This window comes from Pantherophis guttatus, chromosome 6, assembly GCF_059756535.1.
Source record: "Pantherophis guttatus breed Tessera chromosome 6, ASM5975653v1, whole genome shotgun sequence".
NCBI lineage: Eukaryota > Metazoa > Chordata > Lepidosauria > Squamata > Colubridae > Pantherophis > Pantherophis guttatus.
In genome coordinates this window covers 79,622,160-79,646,495 of record NC_142068.1, presented here as the reverse complement: position 1 = coordinate 79,646,495, position 24,336 = coordinate 79,622,160, and the positions used below count along the sequence as shown (strand labels likewise).

The 24,336-nt window shown below is 38.4% G+C and overlaps 1 protein-coding gene and 1 long non-coding RNA gene across 3 annotated transcripts in view; one reads left to right on the top strand and one right to left on the bottom strand.

The window, feature by feature from the left end:
- Positions 1 to 7,965: 7,965 nt before the first annotated feature.
- The window catches only part of MACROH2A2 (macroH2A.2 histone), a 19,679-nt gene continuing 3,308 nt past the window's right edge, over positions 7,966 to 24,336 (top strand). The window contains exons 1-7 of one of the 2 annotated variants that reach the window (XM_034438629.3): positions 7,966 to 8,480; positions 11,759 to 11,987; positions 14,056 to 14,162; positions 16,744 to 16,941; positions 20,807 to 20,917; positions 22,459 to 22,558; positions 23,180 to 23,269. In XM_034438629.3, the coding sequence (XP_034294520.1) occupies positions 11,816 to 11,987; positions 14,056 to 14,162; positions 16,744 to 16,941; positions 20,807 to 20,917; positions 22,459 to 22,558; positions 23,180 to 23,269 (778 nt within the window). In that variant the 5' untranslated portion in view covers positions 7,966 to 8,480; positions 11,759 to 11,815. Of the gene's footprint in view, positions 8,624 to 11,758; positions 11,988 to 14,055; positions 14,163 to 16,743; positions 16,942 to 20,806; positions 20,918 to 22,458; positions 22,559 to 23,179; positions 23,270 to 24,336 lie in introns of both variants that reach the window. The other variant, XM_034438630.3, reaches the window with a different exon arrangement.
- LOC117677985 (uncharacterized) overlaps positions 20,204 to 24,336 on the bottom strand; it is a 4,990-nt gene continuing 857 nt past the window's right edge. Inside the window, exons 2-3 of the long non-coding RNA XR_004594873.3 lie at positions 22,181 to 23,251; positions 20,204 to 22,094 (exon numbers count right to left, since the gene is read on the bottom strand). This is a non-coding gene — a long non-coding RNA (uncharacterized LOC117677985). The remainder of the gene's footprint in view (positions 22,095 to 22,180; positions 23,252 to 24,336) is intronic.

The window sequence follows — 24,336 nt, the reverse complement described above, 5'->3', positions numbered from 1 at the left end:
GCTTGCTGCTGGTTTTCCTTTGAGGCTTCGGGCTCCCATTGAGGAGAAGAAGAAGAAGCTAAGATCGATTCTGGGCTGCATTTTCCGGCCGAGGGAAGAACCTGCTGCTTGTTCCTACGGTCATCCTCTGTTCACTTGGGTTTTGACCTCGCAATCGTACCGCAATGTGAAAGCACAGAAAGGAACAGGAAACGGTTGCAAATAATGAAAGCTGAGTCTTCGAAGCAGTGTTTCTCAATCTTGGCAATTCGATGTGTTCAACTCCCAGAATTCCCCCAGAATGCATTTCTTTCCCCCCAAAACAGGGGAATTCTGGGAGTTGAAGTCCACACATCTTGAAATGGCCAAGGTTAGGAAACATTTTTATTTATTTATTTATTTATATGCCGCCTTTCTCCGAAGACTCAGGGCGGTTTACAATGTGCTAAGCAATAGCCTTCATACTTTTTGTATATTTTATACAAAGTCAGCTTATTGCCCCCACAATCTGGGTCCTCATTTTACCTACCTTAGAAAGGATGGAAGGCTGAGTCAACCTTGAGCCTGGTGAGATTTGAACTTGCAGTAATTGCAGGCAGCTGATGTTAATAACAGTGCTTTAGTCTGCTGCGCTACCAGGGCTCAATTGATTGATTTTAGTATCAAGTAATTAAATATTAATTTAAGTTTCATTTTTATGAAGAAAAATGCAACGATGCAACACAGCTGCACTCCCAACTTTGACTGAGCCGGAACCAAATATGAGCAGATTGAGGTAGAGAGAAGCAGGTGTTAATAATATACATACTTTTTCATTACTGCATAACAGGCAGTGCACTACTGCACTGTACTGTACTGTACTGTAATGTTTCCTAATATTCTCCATCATTTACCAATGAAGTCATCTATTTATAAGGACTATTGGAAGGTAAAATCACATTCTTTTGGGATTGCTATTAATTTCATTAATAGCAATCCGGTGATATTGGCTTTGTAATGCTTGCATTTGAATTCACAGAGACATATCTATAGTCTGGCATTTAAGTCTCAGAATGATAGCAAGTTCCAGGTTTTATGCCTTTTTCCGCCACAGAATCTCAGTAGGTGACTTTAGTCACTTATTCTCTCTCAGCCCAGTCTACCTTGTAGCTGTTGGGGAAGTGGGGATAAAAAGAATGCACTATTTACACTATCTTGTATGCCCGCTACAAAAGGTAGGATATAAATATAATAAAATGAAAAAAATAGCACCAACAATCACTGTACTGGTAAGGACCTATCTTGGAGGAATTTGATATTGACTACTTATAAATATAGCAAATAGGATAATTCAGAAATGAATGTAAGCTATGGAAACAAATCACAGCAAGAATGGTTTTCAGATTTCAGTCTTGACACTCAGTGCATTAATACAATGATATACTTTTTAAATTTGGTTTGTATTTCCTATCCCACCATTTTTGCTCTGTTCTTCAAATCAAATTCATGGGGGGGAGGGCAGGGGGGGAGAAGCAGTCTTAAAATGCAAATATGGCAAGTGGGAAGTTGCTGACCATATTAAAAGAAAAATGCACAAGGTGTGTGCTGGAGACAACACCATAGCAAATATATTTGCAAAGGTGATTCCAGAAGAAATTGAATTAAGAACGACGACTGAGGACACATTTCCTTGCTATGCTCTGATGCATTTCTGCATTCATTAGAAAATTGCACTCTGCAGGGTGCGGGACTCATACAAAAGCCAAGGAACTTTTTCTCATATTTGCACTTTTTGTCATATGGGGTGATCTAAACATGACAAGGGCAACACCAATAACATATCGGTGTCATCTGATACTTTCAGTAGAAAAGTCATTAAACTGACAACCAGACAGTTATTTTTTAAAATATTGTGGGTTTTGAAGGCAAAAATATTGGAGTTTACCACTATTTCAGGTGAAACTTCTACTATGGCTGCAATGAAGAGGATGCTGAAATTATTACCAGTTTTACAATCTTTCCTCTCATTAGAATAGGTCTAACAGCCATTCTTGAATTCTTTAAGGAAGATCTTTTCAATGAATTCTGCTCCCAAATTCTGCAGTCCACTGTCAGTCCTCTGTGATCAATAACACAATGAAAGCACTTTTCCCCAATGTAAGCATTGTTGTATGCTTAAAATGTTGTAGCTATGAAACTAAGAAACTTTATTAAATAAAGTTTACAGGTTGTTTTTTTTTAAAGATGTTTCAAATTAAGGAAAGTCAAGAGTCTTCTGAAATAGCAATTAGCACCAAAGGCAAGCTATTTTTTTCTTTACAAATTATTTCAGAATCCTACAGTATCTCTTGATTCATATTTTTCCTTATTATTCTTTATAAATAACAGCATAGTGCTTTATGACTCTTATCTCATGCATTCTTGCAATCCATATTCAAATGCTGTTTAATAATTGTCAATATCAATGTCAAATATCAAAACCTATTTGTGTGAAATGTTTCCTGTTTGAGCAGAGGGCTGGACTAGAAGATCTCCAAGGTTCCTTCCAACTGTTATTTTGTTATTTCAGATAAATAACAGCCGTCCAATCTCTTCTTTAAAACCTCCAGTATTGGAGCACCACAATTTCTGGAGGGTAGTTTATGATTATTAATATTATTAATGTGTAATGAATATAGAGCAGCAGCAAGCATACACTATTCTAAAATCTCTTAGTAAAGAAAAATGTATTGATAGTGACCGTATCTAACATCCAAATATTTAACTGAGTAGACAGTTGAACACCTGGCCAGCTATTATCTACAAAAAATAGACATTAATAAAAATAGTTTTATAACAAATTACCAACTGGGCATTTAAAGGGTTTAGAAAATAATCAAATTGCAACCAAATTAACATGACTATAGAAATAAAACTGTATCATCCATTTATAGTAAAATTGCTTTACTAGATATTTGGAGAACCTGAAAAATGACCTATGATTAAAAGGGCTGGAACTAGGCCATGTCAAATGTACTCCTTTAGCAACAAAAATATAATTAATTTTCTCTCCTTTAACATTATACTGGAATTTACCTGAATAAATAACAACACTTTATCTATAGAAATAATAGTTAATTTGGGGTTCGAATCAGATCAGCTTTGCAGTACTTATGCATCAAATGAATCAAATTACTATTACTAGCCCCTTTTATGAAAACACCTTATTCTTCATATATAAACCTTAAATTCATCCACATCGTTGATTTATTTATTAAGTTTGCTTAATAAACTGTAAACAGTAAACTGTTAGTCATCATCATCCTCTAATAGTTCTATAATTATTTGGCAACAGTCACTTCCATAGATACAGTAGGTCACAATGTAGGGATTGTAACAGATTGAAAGTAAGCTTTCCATAAAAAAGCAATGTACAGCCAAGGATTTAATAACACATTCAATGAATTAACTATTGTATATGGAAATTTGTATTCATTACCTTGTATTCATTTAAGAAATTTGTAGTTACATTTCTTAATTTAAATTCTGTCAATATCTGCCGTTTCTTTCTCATGGTGGACTAATTCAGATAGCCATTGAAGTTGCAACTATAACTTAATTGTAGAAGGAAAAAAAGTAACTTTTATAATTCTGGTAAGCATGCTACAATCTCTTCTTAAGAGCAGCACATTTAACACAAAGCCAGTTATGAGAATATGATAACATGATGGCTGTTTTAGTAACTAAGAAATATAAAACTGAATCTAATATATTTTCCAGTTGTTGTTATGTGATTAATCTTTCAAATGAAACAGCTTTGCCAACAATATTGTTATGGATTGCAGATATTAAAACTCAAAGCTGAGTATCTCAAGATAGCTAATACAGGGAGTCCTCAAGTTATGACCACAATTGAGCCCAAAATTTATGCTGCTAAGTGAGAAATTTGTTAAGTGAGTTCTCTCATTTTATGACTTTGCCACATTTAACTATAACTGCAGTTGCTAAATTAGTAAAATGGTTGTTAAGTGAATCTGGTTTTCCCATTGATGACCCCAGAACACTGCAACCATCATAAATGTGAGTCAGTTGTCAAGCATCCAAATGTAAATCAAGTACTCATGGGGATGCTCCAATGGTCATCATTGTGAAAAACAGTTACTTTTTTTCAGTGCTGCTTTAACTTTGAACAGTCACTAAGTGAACTGTTGTAAGTTGAGGACTACCTGTATAATGGAGGCATCTCAAAAATTGTTCCTCCATTTACTGCTTCTGCAAAAATCTTATCCTGTGCAATTGTCAGTATTCAATCATTCATCTCCTTCTAGCGTCAACATATTTCATATTTTAGATTTATTATTAGTTCTTCCAGTGATTTTAATTTCATCTGATAATTATTTGATCTCGCAGTCCTATTTTTTCCGTAATTTTCTCCAGTATGACAATTCATAGACATCTGTTTTTCTTCACTTAGGCTTGCTGAAATCCAGTTTCTACATCAGTATTACAGCTTGACAATACTTTTATTAGTGTGAAGTTTAATGTTTCAGTACTTAGTTTAAAACTCTCAAAGTATGACTAGCAGATGTCTCCACTTCATGGTAACAGCTACAATTGCTGTGAATTTTTCAGCCTAAGAATATAAAGCCTGTTATTACACCAGAGGTATTATTAACACATCTGAGGTTGTTATTTCTCATAACAATTTTTAATTCCAATGTGTACTTCCAGTCCATCATTTTTTCATGGAATGTTTGGACTTGATAACAAATTGATTTCCAACAGCTTGGATTTAGCAGCTATAAGAGTACATTCATGCAGGGACAGTCAGGTTTGAGTAGTCTGTATCCAGACCAAAATATGTGGAACAAAAGCAGTATGTCTAAGAGGAAATAAAGGAAGCACCAGAAAGCTGGGGTGAAGTGTTGATTGGCAGGTTGGATGTGCCATGCTTGAATAAAGGGCAATGACCGAGGGGAGATTTACTTTAACCACTGCCCTTGAATTCTAGAAGAGGAACAATTGCACTGCCTTCCTCATCTTCCTAGTACCTTGTGCTTGTCTGCACAGGTGACATAAAGGAGCACCCAAAGGTTTCAAAAGGCAACTGGATTTTCTTGGGGGTTTTTTCCTCTTGAAAAAATTAGCTTCTCAGCCAAGAAGCTTCAACTCTTGCTCTTCTTCAGAACTGAAGAAGCTTCTTGGATGAGAAGTAAAACATTTTCAAGAGAAAAAAAAACTCAAAAACATCCAGTTGCCTTTGAAAAACACCTTTGGGACAACCATGACCTGGGTGATTGAGAACCTCTATAGGAAGGGACAATACTTATCAGCCTTGCCTAAAATTCATCCATTTTTTAAGCAAAATCTAGATCAACCCAAATATTGCAATTTCATTTCAACCTGGCTTACTACTTTGCCCTTGCAGTGCTATTTCTATTAAAACCACAGGCCATAGTGTTTTACAATACTAAATTTACAAGGATATGCATTTTCATCTTGTAACCCCTTTGATAACTTTTAAGGGCACTCAGATTTGTTTTATTTGGATTATTTATTCTCAAACAGGTACAAATCTTGCAAAATTTTGCTATAGTTCAAAAATGTGGCAGGTACTTCTAAGTTAATGTCAGAATATGATTCACAGCTCTACTATTAACCTTACGTGCTTTGCTATGTCAATTGGGCAATTACTGCAATAAAGAATCTCTCTCGTTTATTTAATTCATGGCCATTTGATCATTGAATGTTGTTCTCAATTCCTGTGCTGTAATTCCCCAACTATATCTTAAGATACCCATGTCAAAATACAAGCTTCTCTTATATTTGTTCCTGAAAACCTTGCACCAAACAAATATGCATAAAGTGAGATACTGAACTAGTAGAAAAAGCGGTTGTGGGGTATGGTATCAAATTTTATAACCCAAAATGGCATTAAAATTTGTAACACAAAATGTGTTCATAAATTTTAGAGCCTTATTCTTAAACACTACATTACTCAAATTTGATTTTTTTTGACTCATATTCTATGAACAGGGAAAGCATTTTCTACAACTGAATTTCTAATCCACATGGTGATCACTATAGCAGAGGAAGTGATATAACATATGACAGCACTACACATTTTATTAACAATTTTTGTTATTTATTATTTATTTTATTTACAGGCTGGCCAACTCCCAAATGACTCAGGCTTACAAGAACCAATACACATATACAAGATTCAATTGACAAGAAAAGCACAATGTTCAAAACAAGACCAAAACAAAGCAAGCAAAAGGAGGCTCCAATCAGCCTCTCCCCAGGGTAGCCAGAAATTTAATAATTTCCTTAATTACAGCAGGATGGGAGCCACATCACGCTTGGGGAAGGGGTCATTCCAGAGGCTTGTGTTGCACAGAATAGATCTGCATGTTAAAAGTTCATCCTAGAGGTGTGGATCTTTCAACAGCATAATATATCCGATCTTGTTTGGATAAGTTGGATGGAGAGGCAGGATAACAATCAAAATGATAACTGAATAAGAGCATTATTTTTTAGATTCCAAAGTTGCTCAACTCTAGAATGACTCCTGAGCAACTTACAAACTTACAATAAACATAGAAATCAAATTCCAGCTGTACAAAACTGACAGAATTTTAAGAACGTGTGTTATAAGTCGTTGGTTGATGATGTATCATTTCTCTCCTACTAATTGTACATTAGTAAAATTGTGTTTTCAATAGTTTGTAAAATATGGAATAGAATAAAACTGTGTCAACTCTTCAAGAGGATTGCAGTCTGCTAAAATATAAGCCAAAAGGTTTGTATGCAGAGAAGGAAAGTCAACTTCTGAAGTGGAAAGACTGGTTATCAAAAGCAGGTCTTCATCTGTGCCTCTCTGCACTGTGAAAGCACCTCTTTAAGATTTGCACAGCTCCAATAAGAATTGTTACATATCCAATAAGTAATTGTTGTAACAGAGTTTAAAGTACATGCCTGTAGCTATCTCTGTCAAAACACGAAACTAAGAAATCTATTGGAACTAAATAAGTTCTTGTTTTAATGAAAAGAAGGACTAGGGGAGACATGATAGCAGTGTTCCAATATCTCAGGGGCTACCACAAAGAAGAGGGAGTCAAGCTATTCTCCAAAGCACCTGAAGGTAGGACAAGAAGCAATGTGTGGAAACTAATCAAGGAGAGAAGCAACTTAGAACTAAGCAGAAATTTCCTGACAGTTAGAACAATTAATCAGTGGAACAACTTGCCTCCAGAAGTTGTGAATGCTCCAACACTGGAAGTTTTTAAGATGTTGGATAACCATTTGTCTGAAGTAGTGTAGGGTGTCCTGCCTAAGTAGGGGTTGGACTAGACAGTGGTCCCCAACCTTTTTATCGCCGCGGCCCGCTGAGTGCGCGCAGGGGTGGGGGCACGGCCCAGGAGCTTTTGCGCACGGCCCATTGCGCACGGCCCAGGAGCCTTTGCGCTGCCGCGTTCATGTCCCCCGGCCGCTGCGCGGCCCGGTGCCAGGTACTCCACGGCCCGGCACCGGTCCGCGGACCGGGGGTTGGGGACCACTGGACTAGAAGACATCCAAGGTTCCTTCCAACTATTCTATTCTATTCTATTCCTATTCCTATTCCTATTCTAACCTAACTTAACCCAAAAGAGTACACTCAATTTAACATGAACCCTTCTGTTCTTGGCACACAAGTTATTAACCCAGGAATCTGAATGGTCTTAGAAGGAACATCACTTCAACCTGTAGTTTACCAATATTCAAACATGAAAAGAGTTTCTTTTTCCACACTTGCAATAAATAAGAATTGAGCAAAGTTGTTTTTCTGAATGAGTTCTGTGGCTAGATGAGGACTGGTCTTTTTAGTGAAGGAGAGCTCCAACAAAAACAAGGCATGAATTGCTGTAAAGCGCGCCTCTAAACCTAAAAGGAGGGATGCGCCGAAATAGATCTCCAGTCAAGTTGGGAGATCTTTTTGCAGCATCCCAAAATCCCCGCCCGACATTCCGGAACTAACCAACCCCATTTATTCGAGCCAGGCTTTCTTCGAGGTGGGTAAGCGGCTTCCTGGGAGCCGCGGCCGAGAAGCGAGAAGCAACCTCGCCGGAGAGAGAGGAGCAGCATCGCATCGCGGCGGAGCGGATGGCTGGGTCTCTGCCAGGCAGCCATTGCAGCGAAGGGCAAGATGAAGCCCGCTGCTCTCTCCGCATCGTCCCTCCTTGGGCTGGCGGACTTCGGCCACCTGGCCCCCTTTCACGGCTCTGCCCACACAGCCACGGGAGAGTTATATACCAGGGCTGGCGGCGGGGGCGCTCCGAAGACCGCGCTGCCGTGACTCCTCCTAGAGGTGGTATGTGGAGAAAGATCTCCCCCCCCGCCCCGCTCGCCACCGCTTCCTACCACCGGCCTCCAGAGCTGCCGCCATTGAAACCATACAATACAGGCGGCGAACGGGGAGCAGGCAGCGCGAGGCGGCGCCGCAGGACCGAAGCGGCAGGAGGAGGAGGAGGAGGAAGAGGAGGCGGCGGCGGCCGCCGGGGCAGGTGATCTGTGGGGCGGGGACAGGGGGGCGGCGGAGGAAAAAAAAAAATAAACCGCCAGCGGCGGACGCGGCTGATGCGCGGCGGCGGAGGCCTTTCGCCGTCACTCCCCCCTCTCTGGCTCCGAAACGGCGGAGGCGGACCGGGTAAGGGGACCGAGCCGCCCCCGCCCATCCTCCGTAGCATGGCTAGTTCATTGAAAGGGGAAGCGGGTTGGCGGGCAGCCGGGTCGTTGAACGAACGGGCGGGCGAGCGGGGGGGGAAGAGGGATGCCGCGTCGGGCGCGAGGAGAGCGGGGTGGTGGTGGTGGAAGGCGGCCCTTCACCACAGCCACCTCACGACCGTTCGCCGCGCCGACCTCTTCTCGCCTCCTCTTCCCCCACACCGCGCTTGCCTCCCCAGGGAGAGCGGGGTGAGAAGAGGTCACTTCCCCGGCGCTTCCCTTTCCGGGATACTCTTTCGGTCGGTGGTGGGTGGGTGTGGGGGGGAAAAGAGCCGGTTTAACGGCGCAGGAGCCACCCTCCGAGAAGCGCTCGCCCTGCCCGCAACTCCGGCGACGAAGTGGAAGCCCGCCTCGCCTCTGCTTTTCCCCTTCCTTCCTTCCCCTCACAGCCCGCCCGAGCGGTTGAAAGGGGGCGGGGGAGGAGGAGGAGGTGGGGGGGGTGAAAAGCGGCAATCGCGCGGGAAAGAAACGATCTTGATTTCCCACCGTCCCTCGCGCGAGCCCCAGCACCAGGTTTCCCTGGAGGCCGCCCCCCCTCTCCGAACGCCGCGCTCCATCACCCCCTCCCATCCCAAAGCTGTCAGCGCGCGTTTTTCAACCGTCCTCCCGGGGAGCGCGCGCGCGCCGCTTCCTTTGCTCAGCCCCCCCTCCCTCCCCCCCCTCGCGCGCCAGGCACGGGAGGGGGCGTGGTCCGCGCTTCCTTTATCGGGCAGCTTCTCTTAAGGGGCGCCTTCGGAGGCAGGACAATGCGGGGGTCTCCTGAGGGGGAAATGGGACTTAGGATCCCTCTGCCTCCCAGCCTTACCCTTATCAGTCCTCCCACTCTCCGTCTAAGGGGGGGGAAAAGGGAGGGGAGCGTTGTTTCTTCACAATATGCGGGCATAAGCGCACCAACGTGCCCTGTCCTAATGTCCCCTTTTATACGTATCCGTTTCATGTATTCATAAACATGTTTATACTTACGTTCTGTTACCTAATACATCCTTGACAAAATAAATAAATAAAAATAAAATATAGCCTCCTTGGAGGCCTGCTTTAACGGTCAGGCAAAATCTAAAACACTTAAAAAATCAAGAAGTGCAATATATATTACCCTACTCCCTGTGCCAAGGGCTGTAGGATTTGATAGAGATGCCCCACCTCAGAATTGTTGTAAGGAAAATAGGGAATGTTATGAGCTGTGCAAAATGATAGGTAGGGTATAAGTCAATAAATAAAAATTTATGTAATACATGAGCCGGTTCCTTTTTTAATACCTGGCTACAATCTCTCACAGCAGAAGACAAAAGCCTCGACTGCATTGCTTCCTCTTCCTGGCTATTTTATTTATTTATTTAGCATATGGCATCTACAGAGGTCATGCAATCACGGATAAACAAATTTAGTTTAAGTAAAAGTGTTTGTGTGTTGTGTTGCATGTATATGTATACACACACATATATATAAAGATGTGGACAATACAAGTAGAGGAGATAAAATTTTAGATTAAGATAAAATCATAATAAAATCAGCATAATATTCAATATTAGAATTGAATTGAAATGGAATAGATGTTATAATTCAATATCTAAGGAAGCTAACCACCTAACTGCTTCTGGTGTGAAGACTCCTGGCTATTTAGAAAAAGGTTCCATCTATACAGAAAACAAATATGCACATCAACAACAAAATGAGGCCCTTGCTTGGCGCTGTGAGCACATCTTCCACTAAATGCATGGCCAAGAGCCTTTTGCAAATTTTTGGGGCCAATAGGCCCAACTGCTGTCTGCCCACAAGATTCACTAAATGTGTGTAGAGGACATTACTTTCCACAGGACTTAACATCTAAATAACATGAATTTAGTTGCTTGTTTTGAAGCTTGTTACACTTAGAAATGCAACTATTGTTCATACTTTATCTGTTCCTGTTTTCACTATCCTGGTATTTTCCTTTTTTTAAATATATATGCATATGCCCGAGTGCTTGGGTTGGTGTAACAAAAAATAAGAAATGAGCTAGCATAGCTCTATTTTTTCAGGATTAATCCAATCTTAATGTCTGTGACTAAAATATGAAGCTAGTCTCATATTTTGAGACAGAATACTTTTTGAGTCATATTTTGTGAGATGGGCTGCTATAAATTAGATAGATAGATAGATAGATAGATAGATAGATAGATAGATAGATAGATAGATAGATAGATAGAAAACTCTTGTTCCCCCCACCCACTGAAATGTACAATTCCAGGTTTAGATGATATACTGGAGGGCCATGGAGCTGGTTAAGGCTTTTTACAAAGTTTCAAATATATGCAAGCTAGAAATAAAAAAAAATATTTGCAAATAATTTAATGCTTACCACCACTCCAGTATTTTTACTGTAAATATCCATGTCTGACAGAGTAGATATAGTTAAGACAATTTCATGAGGTGTAGTTTTATTGACCCTTCATGTTAAATCTGTGTCTCCCAAATGTTTATTTGCATGCAGCTTTTAAGAAACAGAATTTCTATTTTTTATTTGGACTACCTGTCCAATCCATCCCCCCTCACATGTGTTCAGCATTTATCAAGTAGGAATCAGCATTTGCTCTCTACTCAACACATGGATTGTTTTGGGTTTTTGGGTTGGTTTTTTGTTTTGTTTTGTTTTGTTTTTGTTTTTGTTTTTTTGTGGTCATTTTACTCCCTAATCATATAAAGTTTTTGGGAGAAGGTGAGTTGCAGTTCTACAAATCTTACAATCTCCCCAAGGTGTTGATATCTCTCTGATGTACACAAGTTGGTCCATTTTGGGCATGTAAGAATCACTGACAAGTGAACATTTAAAATAATTGAATAAATAAATATGATTACTGTGACCAGAAAACTGGCTGCTGAAATATTCTTGCACTGTGAGATTCTTCACTCTATAATGTGGTTGGAGCAATCAATATCACATCATATACTATATATTTAGTCAAAATCTGTTACCTGCCTTTTGCATGAAACTTTCAATTTTGATCATTAAATTGTTTTGTGTGCAGAATGGCTGTCATTATATACTCATAATTTCCTGTTTTCATCTTTCATTTATAAGTTTTTTATTAGAGCAAACAAAAACAATTGTCTACCAGAACCCTGAAAAACCGCCAACATGTCAGCCAGAGGTGGAAAGAAAAAAATGAGCAAAATATCACGCTCCAGCAGAGCAGGTGTTATTTTTCCAGTGGGAAGAATGATGCGGTACTTGAAGAAAGGAACGTACAAGTATCGGATAGGAGTGGGTGCTCCTGTATACATGGCAGCTGTCATAGAATATCTGGCAGGTAAGTGCATATTTCCATTACAATGATGATATGCTAAACCAGGTCCTTGCGTGGTATCTTGGGAAATTAAGCTGTACAACAGAAGAAGAATCATTAAAGTATTTGCAGTATAAATTGTGATTGAATTCAGGCCTTTAACAAAACAATGTGAGTAGTATGAATCCATTAGGGTATGTTTTATCCTTTTTGTAACATGTTTTGTGCACTACAAAATAAAAAGGACAAATATTAGTTAATCTTTTTAAATATTCCATCCATTTTTTTCACTCAAAGGCAAGATGCTTTGGGCCATGAGAAATACATTAAAAATGGTGCATGTTCAGGCCAGAAGAGAAAGCCATATACATTATAGTTATTATGCAATAATAAAGAATGAGATTATTCTATCTCCCTGCTGTCATCATTTGGGTAAAAGAAGAGGGTAAGATTTAACTGGAGTTCACAAAGGAACCATTCTAGTTTCAGTAATATCTGAATTGGGCTATACCAGGATTAGGGTGCTTAGATGTCAACCGCGGGGCCACCCTGGAAACAGCGAAGAACCGGCCCGTGATGCCCGGCCAAGGCTGACCTGGTGGCGGCTGGCAGAGTGCTGTAGGAGGCCGTCGTAGCTGAAAATGGAGCTCGGGGAGGCACCTGCGCCCCTCCCGAGCTCTGTTTTCGCTGGCAGCATGCTAGCAAAACAAATTACTAGCAAACGTGGCATTTGATCACAAGGCAAGGTGGCATCGAGAAATGTTTCCCTTTTTGCATTTGAGCATCCAAGAAGGGACAGGAAAGGAGAAAGGGAAAGAGGAAAGACAAAGAAAAAGAAGGAAAAATGGTAAGAGAGCAAGGAAGGAAAAAGGAAAGAGGGGAAGGAATAAGAAAAAATGGAAAATGAGGGAAGGAAAAAGAAGAAAAGAGAAAAAGGGAAGGAAGGAAGGGGAGAGATTATAATGAGAGGAAGGAAGGGTCTGAGGGAAGTCCCGCCTTAGCACTTGGCCACAGCAGGCTTGCTGCCCTTTCGCCATCCCCTTGTCTCCTCCTCACCTCGCTTGGTGTTCTCCTTATCGTATTGCTGAGGATGCTTTGGTTACAAAGCCGGGTCTCCTCGCGTGTAGAGGGAGTGGGCCTCCCTCTGACCCACACATTTTGCTCTCCCACACACACCATGAGCAACCTGGCCAAGGAGAGCGAGCGCAGCAGCCTCGAGGAGGTAAGCGCAGCTGGGCACCCCCTCAGGAAAGCTGGGCTGTAGGGTCCCGGTGCCCTGGGAGTTTGAGGGCGGCTGGGCGCTTACCCTCCACTGCCTAGGGCTCTGGACAACCTGCACCGCCATTCAGGGATCCTCCATGTGGCCTGAGAGGAACAGCGAGGCTCCTCTGGAGGACAAGGGTTTGGCCCTCTCCCTGGTCTTGCCTTCCTCCGCTGGAGAGAATGGATCCCCCAGCCCCCCCCCCCCCGGGCCACCACAGGCGCCCCCGACATGAGTGATGTTGAGCTGGCCACACACACACACACACATACACACACAAGGTCAAACACAACTCTGATGCAGCTTTCAATGAAATCGAGTTTGACACCCCTGGGCTATACTATAAAGATAAGAAATTGCACTTCAGTTGGATAAAGATTTATGTCTTTCAACTGGCCTTCAACAATTTAATGAAAATGTTGAGAAGTTCTAACTTTAATAGAACTGCTTATAAAACATAATTTTAAAATAGGAGATTTCATTCAAAGTTGTTATTGGTGGAAGATCAACATTTGGATGTTTATATTTTTGTACAAAGGTTGCATTTTGAATTTGATGAGACTTTTGAGAATTTTTATTATAATTTTCCCCAAAACCCTAAATCAAATTTTCTAAAAAGATATGCCAAACTTACTTTTACCACAAGACTGTATTAGTTAATAGCTCTATGATACTCCTATCAAATTTGGGGATTTTTAATGTATCTCTTTCAATAAAGAAAACTTAGTTTAATATTAGTGATATATACTTATATAACGTACTGCACATAGATACATTTTAGTGCAATAACACTGCAATATACTTATAACTGAGATTGCATTCTACTTATAGCAGAAATATTGGAATTAGCTGGAAATGCTGCAAGAGACAACAAAAAGGGAAGAATTGCACCAAGGCACATCCTTCTGGCAGTTGCTAATGATGAAGAGTTAAATCAGGTAGGCCTTCTGGATTATTTGTAAAGGATATCTTATTGTGTTATCTCCTAAGTATTTTTAAGCCACTGTGGCTGGTTGATAAGAATAGTTTATTTAGTCCCACTAAATTTAACTTAGTGCCACTAAGTGAAAGGTTGAACTCCCTCAATACCTAAAATACAGAATATTTATATATTTAAATCATCATTTTTTTTCTCCTGGCTTCATCAAGCAAGGTGCTTTATGACTCAACCAGCTTCTACTATATTATTTTCTGTTTTTGAAAGTATTCAAAACATTTGTAACTTTTATCAAGCTGCTTTGCAGTAGGCATGGAGCAAATTTACAATTAGTTGCTTACAATGTAAATAGCGTATCTTTGTGAACCAATACCAGACATAAAATGCTATACAAACATGAAAAGGTAAAGGTTTTCCTGTACAGTTGTGTCCAACACTAGGGGGAGATGTTCATCTCCGTTTCTTAGCTGAGGGAACCAGCATTGTCCAAAGACAATGTAGTCATGTGGCCAGCAGGACTATACACCAAGGTACAGGGAACGCGGTTATCTTCCCACTAAAGTGGTACCTATTTATCTACTTGCATTTGCATTTTTTCAAACTGCTATCTGTGCAGGAGATGGGGCAAATAATAAGCTCACCCTTGTTGCATGGCACTCGAGTCTCAAACCCTGTCAGCTTTCCAGCTGACAAGCTCTGTTTTTAATCACTGAGCCATGGCACCCACTTTATACAAGCATGAAGTAGATTATAATTTTATAGCACCTTAAATGCTTCACACATATGCCAAAATACAGTTATTAGTCTTTAATATGGCAGGGGAATAGAGAGATATGCAATGAGATTTATTTCCAGATGAACAAATATAATGTTAAAATACTACTCTCCAGTTATCTTGTTTTAAAAAGGCTTGGGATATTGTAACTATATTACATATGCTGACTTGAAATCTATTTTTATTTTAAAATTAATAATTCAGGTACTTTTTTCATTTCTCTATTTTCCCTCATGTTTGCTGAGTAACATTTTTCCTTGTGTATTATTTCTGTCATTGATGGCAATGGACACAATCTTTTATATTGCTAATAGATGAAAAGAAGAGATTCTGATTTTCTGCACATATTTTTTTCTTTTTTAAACTATTTTCTCATCCAATAGTCTACTAATATTTTGTTTTAAAGTTTACTCATAGAAATGTTCAGAGTCATTGGAAATAGAGTTGCATACAAGTTGAAGTGCTAAATAAACACAAATCACATTTTGCATTCTTTAACTTTCTTCTTGCATTTATTATATATTACTGTGCTCTTTTTGTGTTCCAATTATGGCCAGACGGCTCTTTTAAAATTCTAATGGATTTTTCAATCATGTTGGTAAACTGTGGGATTTGTTAGAACATTTCCTGACTAGAGCATGCATTGTAACTAAACTTTTTGTGTTGCTTAAGTGAAAAAAAAGAAGCAAGTGTTCTGGATGTTTTTAAAACTCTTTATTTTCCTTCTCAATTTTTTTATAAACTTCATTTTTAAAAAAGATTCTTTCTGAAAATGAAATAGTGGGTTTTCTTGACAATGTTGCACTTAATGGAAATGTGTGGTTACATTTGCTATCATTGTCTTAGCTCAACAAACCTTACATCTTTTATTAAGTACTAGGAGACATTTTTGAACTTTTCCAGGGTCATCTCATTTCAGTTCACATCCATGATTCAACAGGAGTTCTACAATCTTGTGGGGCTGTATTACTAACTGTCAAGGGCCATATGTGGCCCATGAGAAATACTCTCTTTAGTATTATTTATATTTTTTTAAATCTGGCACTAAGCTTCCTAATGATTGTAGTGTCTGTAGTTATTGTTGTGCCTCCTTGTTCTTTGTTTTATGGTGCGTATGTATTTCGTTATTGTTGGTTGGAGTTATATTTGCCTTGAAATACTTGGATTTTGACATCGGGGCATTCTGCTTGCATGGTCTTTTGATTTCCCCTTAAAGTAATTTGAGTTGTATCCAGTACCAACCAAGCCATGCTACAAGGCTGCCAAATTGAACCTATATAACTATTCCATGAATAGATAGTAACTGATGATATAGGCAAGTACAGCAGCGCCAGAACATAGTACTGTAATATTAGTATTTTTTCCTTAGGGTATAGTTACTGGAAAATTCCATTTACTTAGGTTTTTCTACATCTGTGCTATAGTTTAGTAACTAAACTAGACTCTAGTTGTCTGGATTTTTAAATCTCAGGTATGGTAGCCCTACTTTACTTGTACTTTCCTGTTATAAAGGGGAATGTAATTCCTTCCTTTATCCATGATATTCTCTGAAAGGAACTAATTCTCTATTGTTCTATAAAAGGGACAGTATAAATAAAAACAAGTCATTGTCTTTTTATTTTACTAATGCAGTCTTACTTTTCCTGAAAGGAACTTAGGATACACGTAGTTACTCAAATTTGCATATTATTCAGTTTTGTATAGTTGTTTATAAATGCCATGAACACATTTCTTTAGACTAAATTAATTAAATCTAAGAAATTGTATTCAGATGTTTTCAATCTTTCTGCATTGCCTCTTTCAACAGTTGTTAAAGGGAGTGACTATAGCAAGTGGAGGTGTTCTACCGAGAATTCATCCAGAGCTTCTTGCCAAAAAACGAGGCACCAAAAGCAAATCTGATACTATCCTTTCACCCACTCCAGAGAAGAGAGGAAGAAAACCTTTGGGGGCCAAGAAAAGTGGGAAAAAAGCAAAGACTGGTAAAGCTCGGACACCTAAAAAGGTAAGCAGAACTCAAAGCAATCAGTTTTGATAATTTGGAAATAGGTGTCCTCTTAGAACTTGATCTTGCTCACTCCTGAAAGGTTACTTTGTTTTAACCAGATTTATTTCAGATGTTATAAAAGCTTTATTCCTCAATAGAATCTTCCTAAATACTATTGTTTGTTGTTAACTGACCCAAGAGCCATTGCAAGTTAAATCAGAGGGACAACTTCTTCAGCTAATGAAGGGATGAAAAATATTTTCTCTACAAAGTCAAAAGGCCATGGGCAGGATATAATATATTATTTTTGTCTGTGCCATGAACCCCTATATAAAACTGAACCTATGAATGCCTTTGACTGCTCAGGTTTTAATACCCTCCTTAGCAAACAAATAAATCTGATATGGAAGTTGCCTGCCACCAGATAAATCTCTTTTCATCAATGAAAAAGTCTTTAGATGCAATTCAAAGCCTTCTACAATGCTTATTTCCAAGGAGTATACTTAGGATCCCAGGCTTAATATATTGAGCTTTATAATACGTATTTTGGATTAATTATTTCCATATATGAATTAAAAAATCCTCAATGAATCACTTCAGTTATGAAAATTGTTAAATCCAGTAAAACTATTCTAAAGAACCATGCAAGTTTATATCAATTTGTCATATTTCTTTTTTTAAAAATCCTCATCAGAAAATAAATATGAACATCAAGCTTCCACGTCATAAAATTCTGAACTGGAGTCCAGGAATCATAAATTAGGTATAGTTCTAGACTATTAAATGTAGACTTAGATTAATTTGAAGCCAAGAGTTCCTTGTCAGAATTGGATGAGTCAGCCCACTGTATGCAGGCAATTGAAAAGTAAAGGTTAAGTATATGCAGGGGTGGGTTCTACTTACCTTTACTACCGGTTCGCAACAGGGCCGCTTTGCTCACATGTGCGTGCGCTTCTGCGCAGAAGCTTCCTGATGACATCAGGGTTGGTGGGCGGAGCCTCCCGCTGGTTTTACTACCGGTTCTATAGAACCGGTCTGAATCGGGGGCAATCCACCACTGAGTATATGCTTAAAGAGCAGCACTTCTCAGGATTAAAGGGTTCCTTGGGCCAGAAGTTTAGTCGCAAAGAGGAGTTTCTTCTAAAGATCTTAATGGTGGCTAGCTAAAGCATGGATTCCAGGAGCTCTGGCCTTAGTTCCCAGCACCTAGCCTTGGAAATGAGGTCTGCCTACTAGGCTATAGCCTTCCTTTGTGAACTGGATTTCTGTTGATTCACTCCAACTCTGTCCCTTGATGCTTGGACTGACTCTGGAACATGCCTTTGTTTCCTGACTGTCTTTGATGCCATGACTGTCAGCTGGATTCTGTGTATGGCCTGGCTTTAGATCCTGCTTTCAATTATCTGTGAGTTGTTGGCTGCCTTATGTTCCCTGACCTTACTAGGAGCCAGAATGTTGTACTTTCTTGTTTTATTGAGACTGAGCACGGCAGTTATTTTCTTAACAAACCTATTTCAGAGTTCTAAATAGAAAATAGTTTCAGTGTTTATATTATATTTGAGTTCATAGGCCATGAAATAAGCTAGTTACTGAATGTTAGATTCCAAGCTGCAGGAAAGATGAACCATTGAGATGTATTAACAAGAAATGCTCTTGAAGGCTAGGCAGATGCATGTTTGACTGTGTACCCATTTTGAAGGCTTATAAAGAACTGCTTTTTACCATCTTTGATTAGCTTTCCAGCTGTAGTTAGACTGTAATCTGTGGGTCTGCTCTTCAGACCAGTCTTAAAACTATCATTGGTGCAGCGTGCAGTAGCCAAAATGTTTATAGGTATTGTGATTACACTACACTTATACTATGCTATATTTGTATTCAGGCTGAATTTAAAGTGCTGAAGTTACCCTTTCAGGCCATGCATTGCTGTAAGTTATCTGAAGGAGTTCTTGCACTTCCTGTTATCTGACCTATGAATAGTAACTATAAGATTGGTGGGTATCAAGGACGGTTTTGTCTGCGATAGCCTTTCGTACTTGGAATTCTTCTCTAGGAACTATCCAAGGACCCCAGCTGGCCTTCAGAAAGAATTTAAAAACATTTATCTGGGTCTCCTTTACTTTTAGTGTACTGTGCATAGTATTGAAGTTTAACTTGCTTTTGCTTTTTGGTTAAATTTATTTTAATTATTTTATGTACTGAATATTGTTTTAAGGGCTTACTTGTATATCTTGTAATTTTAAGTTACAATTCATTTTCTGAGGGTGTTTAATCTGAAAATAACTCTGTCCTTTCCATAAGCAAATACATATATTCTGGTCAGTGACTCCAATATTGTAAAAAATTAAGTAACATTCGGGCATTTTAGTACAGGCATCGTCTGCTTTGTTTCAAGCTTCCTGGGGTTGTCGGTTGAATTAAGTTTTTCCATTAAAGTTATACATTAGTATATTTTCATTCTTAGTAGTCTAATTAAAATATGAGAAACGTTAACAAGGCCTCAGGCCTGGACCTAATGTGTTTGTGGGAACACTGGGATAATTTGATATTGTTATGCTTGTTTTAGAGCAGGCTTTCCAGCTTGCTGAAATTTTTTAATAAAGATAGTCCTTGATTTACAACAGTTCATTAAGTGACCAAAGTTACAAAGGAACTGGAAAAAATGATTTAGGACCATTGCAGCATCCCCATGATCAAAATTCAAAAAACAGTCATAAGTCACTTTTTTCAGTGACGTTTACAGTGTCGTTGTAACTTCAAAGGGTCATCAGACGAATGGATGTAAATCAAGGACTACCTGTAACTTGAGGCCAAGGAAACAATTGGGGTTAGGCAGATAACTTTAAATACATCCATCCTCATAACATATCCATTAACCAATATCCAGATAAATCAGAACCAGCACCAAATGAACAACAGCAATCAAGGAAGAAACAGTAACTTGATCAGTGCTGGTAAGACATGTTTTATATATGAACAGTCAGCAAATTCCACTGCCCTCCCCCACTGCACTGGTGTTGTAACTGAGCCTGGTGATGATATATCTACAAAAACAAAACAGCTAAAAAAACACAAAAAACCCAACAGTTCAGTCTTGAGCTTCATATATTCTCCACTATCTTTACTGTGTCCACTTAAAAGCCACAACATAATTTTACTCATGGGATGTTAAGTTCCTTGCAAAGTGAAGTTTTTCTCACATTGATCACAATGATCTATTATATGAAAACATTTCTTGTATACAAAATAAAAAATTACCACATTAGAGAAAGCATTAGCTATGTTTTTTTTTTTATTATTTTGCCTCTGGGAGTAAGCAATTTGTGCAAAAAGACTATTTCATACAAAATCATATCCAAATATAAAGTGACATGACATCAGTTCAATTTATTAGAATTTTCCCACCTTAAAAATAAATATGTACATGGGTCTGAATTTTTCCTCCATTATTGTATTTACAAAATATTTCTTTCCACTAGAAAAAAATGTTCTTTTAATCATTCAGTCATGTCTGACTCTTGGTGATTTTATAGGCAAGTGTTCTCCATGCTACCCTGTCAAGCACAGCTTCTTACAGTTGTTGGATATTCATCTTTGTATAAGTTATCAAGCCACTATGTTCTTCGCTTGCCTCTTATTATTCCACTAACCATTCCTAGCATCATTGACATAGCCAAAGTAAATCAGACGTAGTGATCATGATTTTGGCTTCTAGTGTGGTGTCTGGTTTTATACGATCCAGACTAGGAAAAATAGCCTCCTGTATAATTACATTACCAAATAGTATTATTTATATGAAAATTTTAAAGAACAATTTGAAATAGATTCTGGATTTCAAATATTTCTCTAGCTTTTCTGTTTCTGAGTATGTATATTATTTTAATAGAATAAACAGAAGGAAAATGAAAAAGAAGGAGCATCAAATTCAACATCCGATGATGGACCTGGAGATGGATTCACTATACTCTCGTCCAAGAGTCTTGTTCCTGGACAGAAGGTACAAAATTAAAGTGTAGAAAGTTCTATACTTCAAAAATATTCTCCAGTGAAAACATCTGTATTTGTCTCTTCTTGCAAAAAATTCACTCAAGAATCTTTGTTATATTACCCTATTCATTTTAAGAATAATTTCAAGAAATTGTTTGCAGGTAATCACTTAGAAACAATGTTTCTAACTCACACATTTTGGCTTGCATAAAATGAAACATGCTCCAGATCCCTTAGGCACTAGAAATGTAAAATAGAATAGAATTTAAATTGCAATTCAAAGGCATCTTCTTGTTCTCTGTTTCATCTTTTACATAGTAATGCCTTGTTCAAATTGTTAAATGGATCTAAATTAGTTAAACTAGTTAGTTGTCACAGTTTTGATTTGTTACAGTGATTTTCAGCAACATTCCCCTCCTTCTTGTAGCCTGAACAATCCTGTCACCATTATCCTGGAGAAGTTGCAAATGTTGCCTTCTGGGGTTGCAACCCTTAGATATAGAAGATATTTCAGAGTATCTACTTAACTATTGTATATAAAAACATATGAGTCTCAAGATTCAAGAATTACATCAACATAACTTTGATACTTCTGAATACAGTAGAGTGTTGCAATTTCATCATTGAAAAGTACAAACTAGTCAGATGAAATTCCAAATTGATTTTATCTATGCAAATTAAAAGAAATAGGTAATTACTTTATATTACAATAAACAAGTCTCCTATCCTGAGCTACCAATAGACAATAAGGATGCATGCTTCTTAAGTATGTCCATAATTCCTTCTCCTATGCAGATGCTAAGAATATGCATATTAATTCTGTTATTAAGAATAATCATTTGGGAGATAAAATACTAAGCATGTATACACAGAATATTATTTTGTCCTGCATTTGAAGAGTTAAGTTGTATTACTGTCACTAGTGGAAGCATAGACTCGGAGGCTCAGCTACTGCTGTGCATATGTAACAGGACTGTGGTTGGATGACTTGCTTACAAATATTGGCTTTAAAAGATGGCAGGCAACTCAGTATAGGTGGGATGGTTAGAATTTTTTTAAATTACGGAGATAAAATACCATTGGGTTTTATTTATAAAACTTGTTGCTGTGTCCACAGCTAATTTTCACAAGGTAATCAGCACATAGAAGAGCCTAGAAATCACAAGATAACTTGGGGTTGGCAATATCTTTAATTAGTTCTGAACTGTATGAAATCCTTCCTTCATGTAAATTATTTAATTTAAATAATTTACATGAAGGAAGGATTTCATACTGTTCAGAACTAATTAAAGATATTGCCAACCCCAAGTTATGGGATGGATATATTTGATATCTAATAAAATTACAAATAATTGAAAAAAGTGAAAACAAGTTCATGAAAGAAGGATAATGATGTCCTTATTTCTAGATGACATGTTGGGAACAAGGTTTTTTTATGAGACTTTTATAACAAGTTTCTTGGAGTCTAGTTTCAGTAGTTCATAATCCTCAAACTTAGGTTTGTTTGTTTTTACTTTTTGTTTTTGCTCCTGTTGCATTGGCATTTTGCAGTTATCTCTGACACAAAGTGACATCAACCATATTGGTTCAATGAAAGTAGAAGGTATTGTGCATCCAACTACTGGTGAAATAGACCTCAAAGAGGAAGTAGGTAAGTCTAAAATTATTTTGAAGCAAATGGAAATACTTGAAACGTCTGAATAATAATTTTTTTCCTGTAGGAATTACCAAATCTGTTATTTTTTAAACTTTTTGATCAGAGTTAAAGTAGGAAATGTAATTGTTCTAGAAAGTATTATAGACAACTAAAATATGTTATATATATGCTTCTAAGTTCCACTGGAATGTTATAAATTTTATACATGTATAAAAGCTTTTAAGATACTATTGTTCATCTTCATTGTTAGCAATTTTTTTCTTGTTTTAATTCTCTTTTCTCCAGTATTTAAAATACATACCCAATTTGGAGAAATAAATCAAGTTAACGTTACTGCATTTAAGGCTTCTTTCAACATTGTCCTATTGTAGGTTACGCTGCTCAATGCTGGTTTTCTATACACAGTAGCATCAGTAATCATCATTTATATATATTCATAAGGCACAGAGGATAAATATTTTATTGACCGTCAATGATAAAAGAAAACTAATGAGAGAATCCATTCCAAAGTAATGACTGACCATTCAGTTTGAATCTGCACCTCTGCATATATACATAAAGACCTGTTAAGAACTGCAATAGAAACATACCTTCCTTTCTTTTCCTTTTGGTCAGGCAAAGCATTGGAAAAAGCTGGTGGTAAAGAGTTCTTAGAAACGGTAAAGGAACTTCGTAAATCACAGGGACCTTTGGAAGTCACGGAAGGTAAGATCTTCGTTAATTATGTAAAAACTATTTTAGTCACATTTTTAAAAATACCAGCCTGTGGGAAAAAATCAGTGCAAAGTAAGTGGGTAATGCCTTTATTAGGGCATTAATTAATATAAAAGATGCTTTAGCATTTGAGAGAAGCATTTTTTTGGATGACTCTGGGTGAAAAAGAAGGATTACATACAAAAAAAATTAGACTTGATATTTGAACATCTTCAGTTTCAAATTGGTTCTCGGGTAATGGCAATAAAGTCAGTGGGGGTAGTGTTAACCTCAAATACATCCATTTCAGCAAGAAAAAGGAACATTTAATTCTCTCCCACATTAAAAAAAAAATGACAGTCCATCCATTAGCACAAAGGTCCCCAACCCGTGGACCATGGCCCACTACCAGGCAGCATGCATGTGCACAAAGCTCCCCTCATACGAGTGGTGGCTGCTTGCCCTCATTGCTCATGTGCGAAGCTCCCCTTGCGCGAGCGGTGGCTGCTTGCCCTCATGCACAAAGCTGCCCCCACAGGAGCGGCAGCCGTATTGGGCTCGCACACGAAGCTCCCCTTGCGTGAGTGGCAGCCACTTCTGCTCACATGCAAAACTTCCTTTGCATAAATGGCGGGCGCAGGTACTCACCACTCACGCAAAAGGACCTGCACACGCTGTCACATGCATACCTGCTACTTACAAGGAACTATCCCCTCTCCCCCAACCCCGCCGGGCCACCAAGCCAAACAAGTTGGGGACTGCATTAGCATATAGGCAAACTGAAATGTCAGAGCCCTTATTATATAAACAATGATGGAGTGATTTTGCTTGATGGCTAGGATAAAATCAATTAAGCCAATTTATTTTTATTTTATAGTTCCTCCTTTTCCACTTTGAAAAGCATGAAGGCAAGGTTTAAAAAAATTCTGCATCCCTAATTTATACATGGGGCCTCCATCCTGGAAGTACAAGAAGTGTCAGCCTTTACTCCTAATTCTGAAATTGCAGAATTCTCTTCACTGTTGCATGGGAGTCCCTATTCCAAAGTTAACCCAAAAAGTAGAAATTGAAGCCAAATC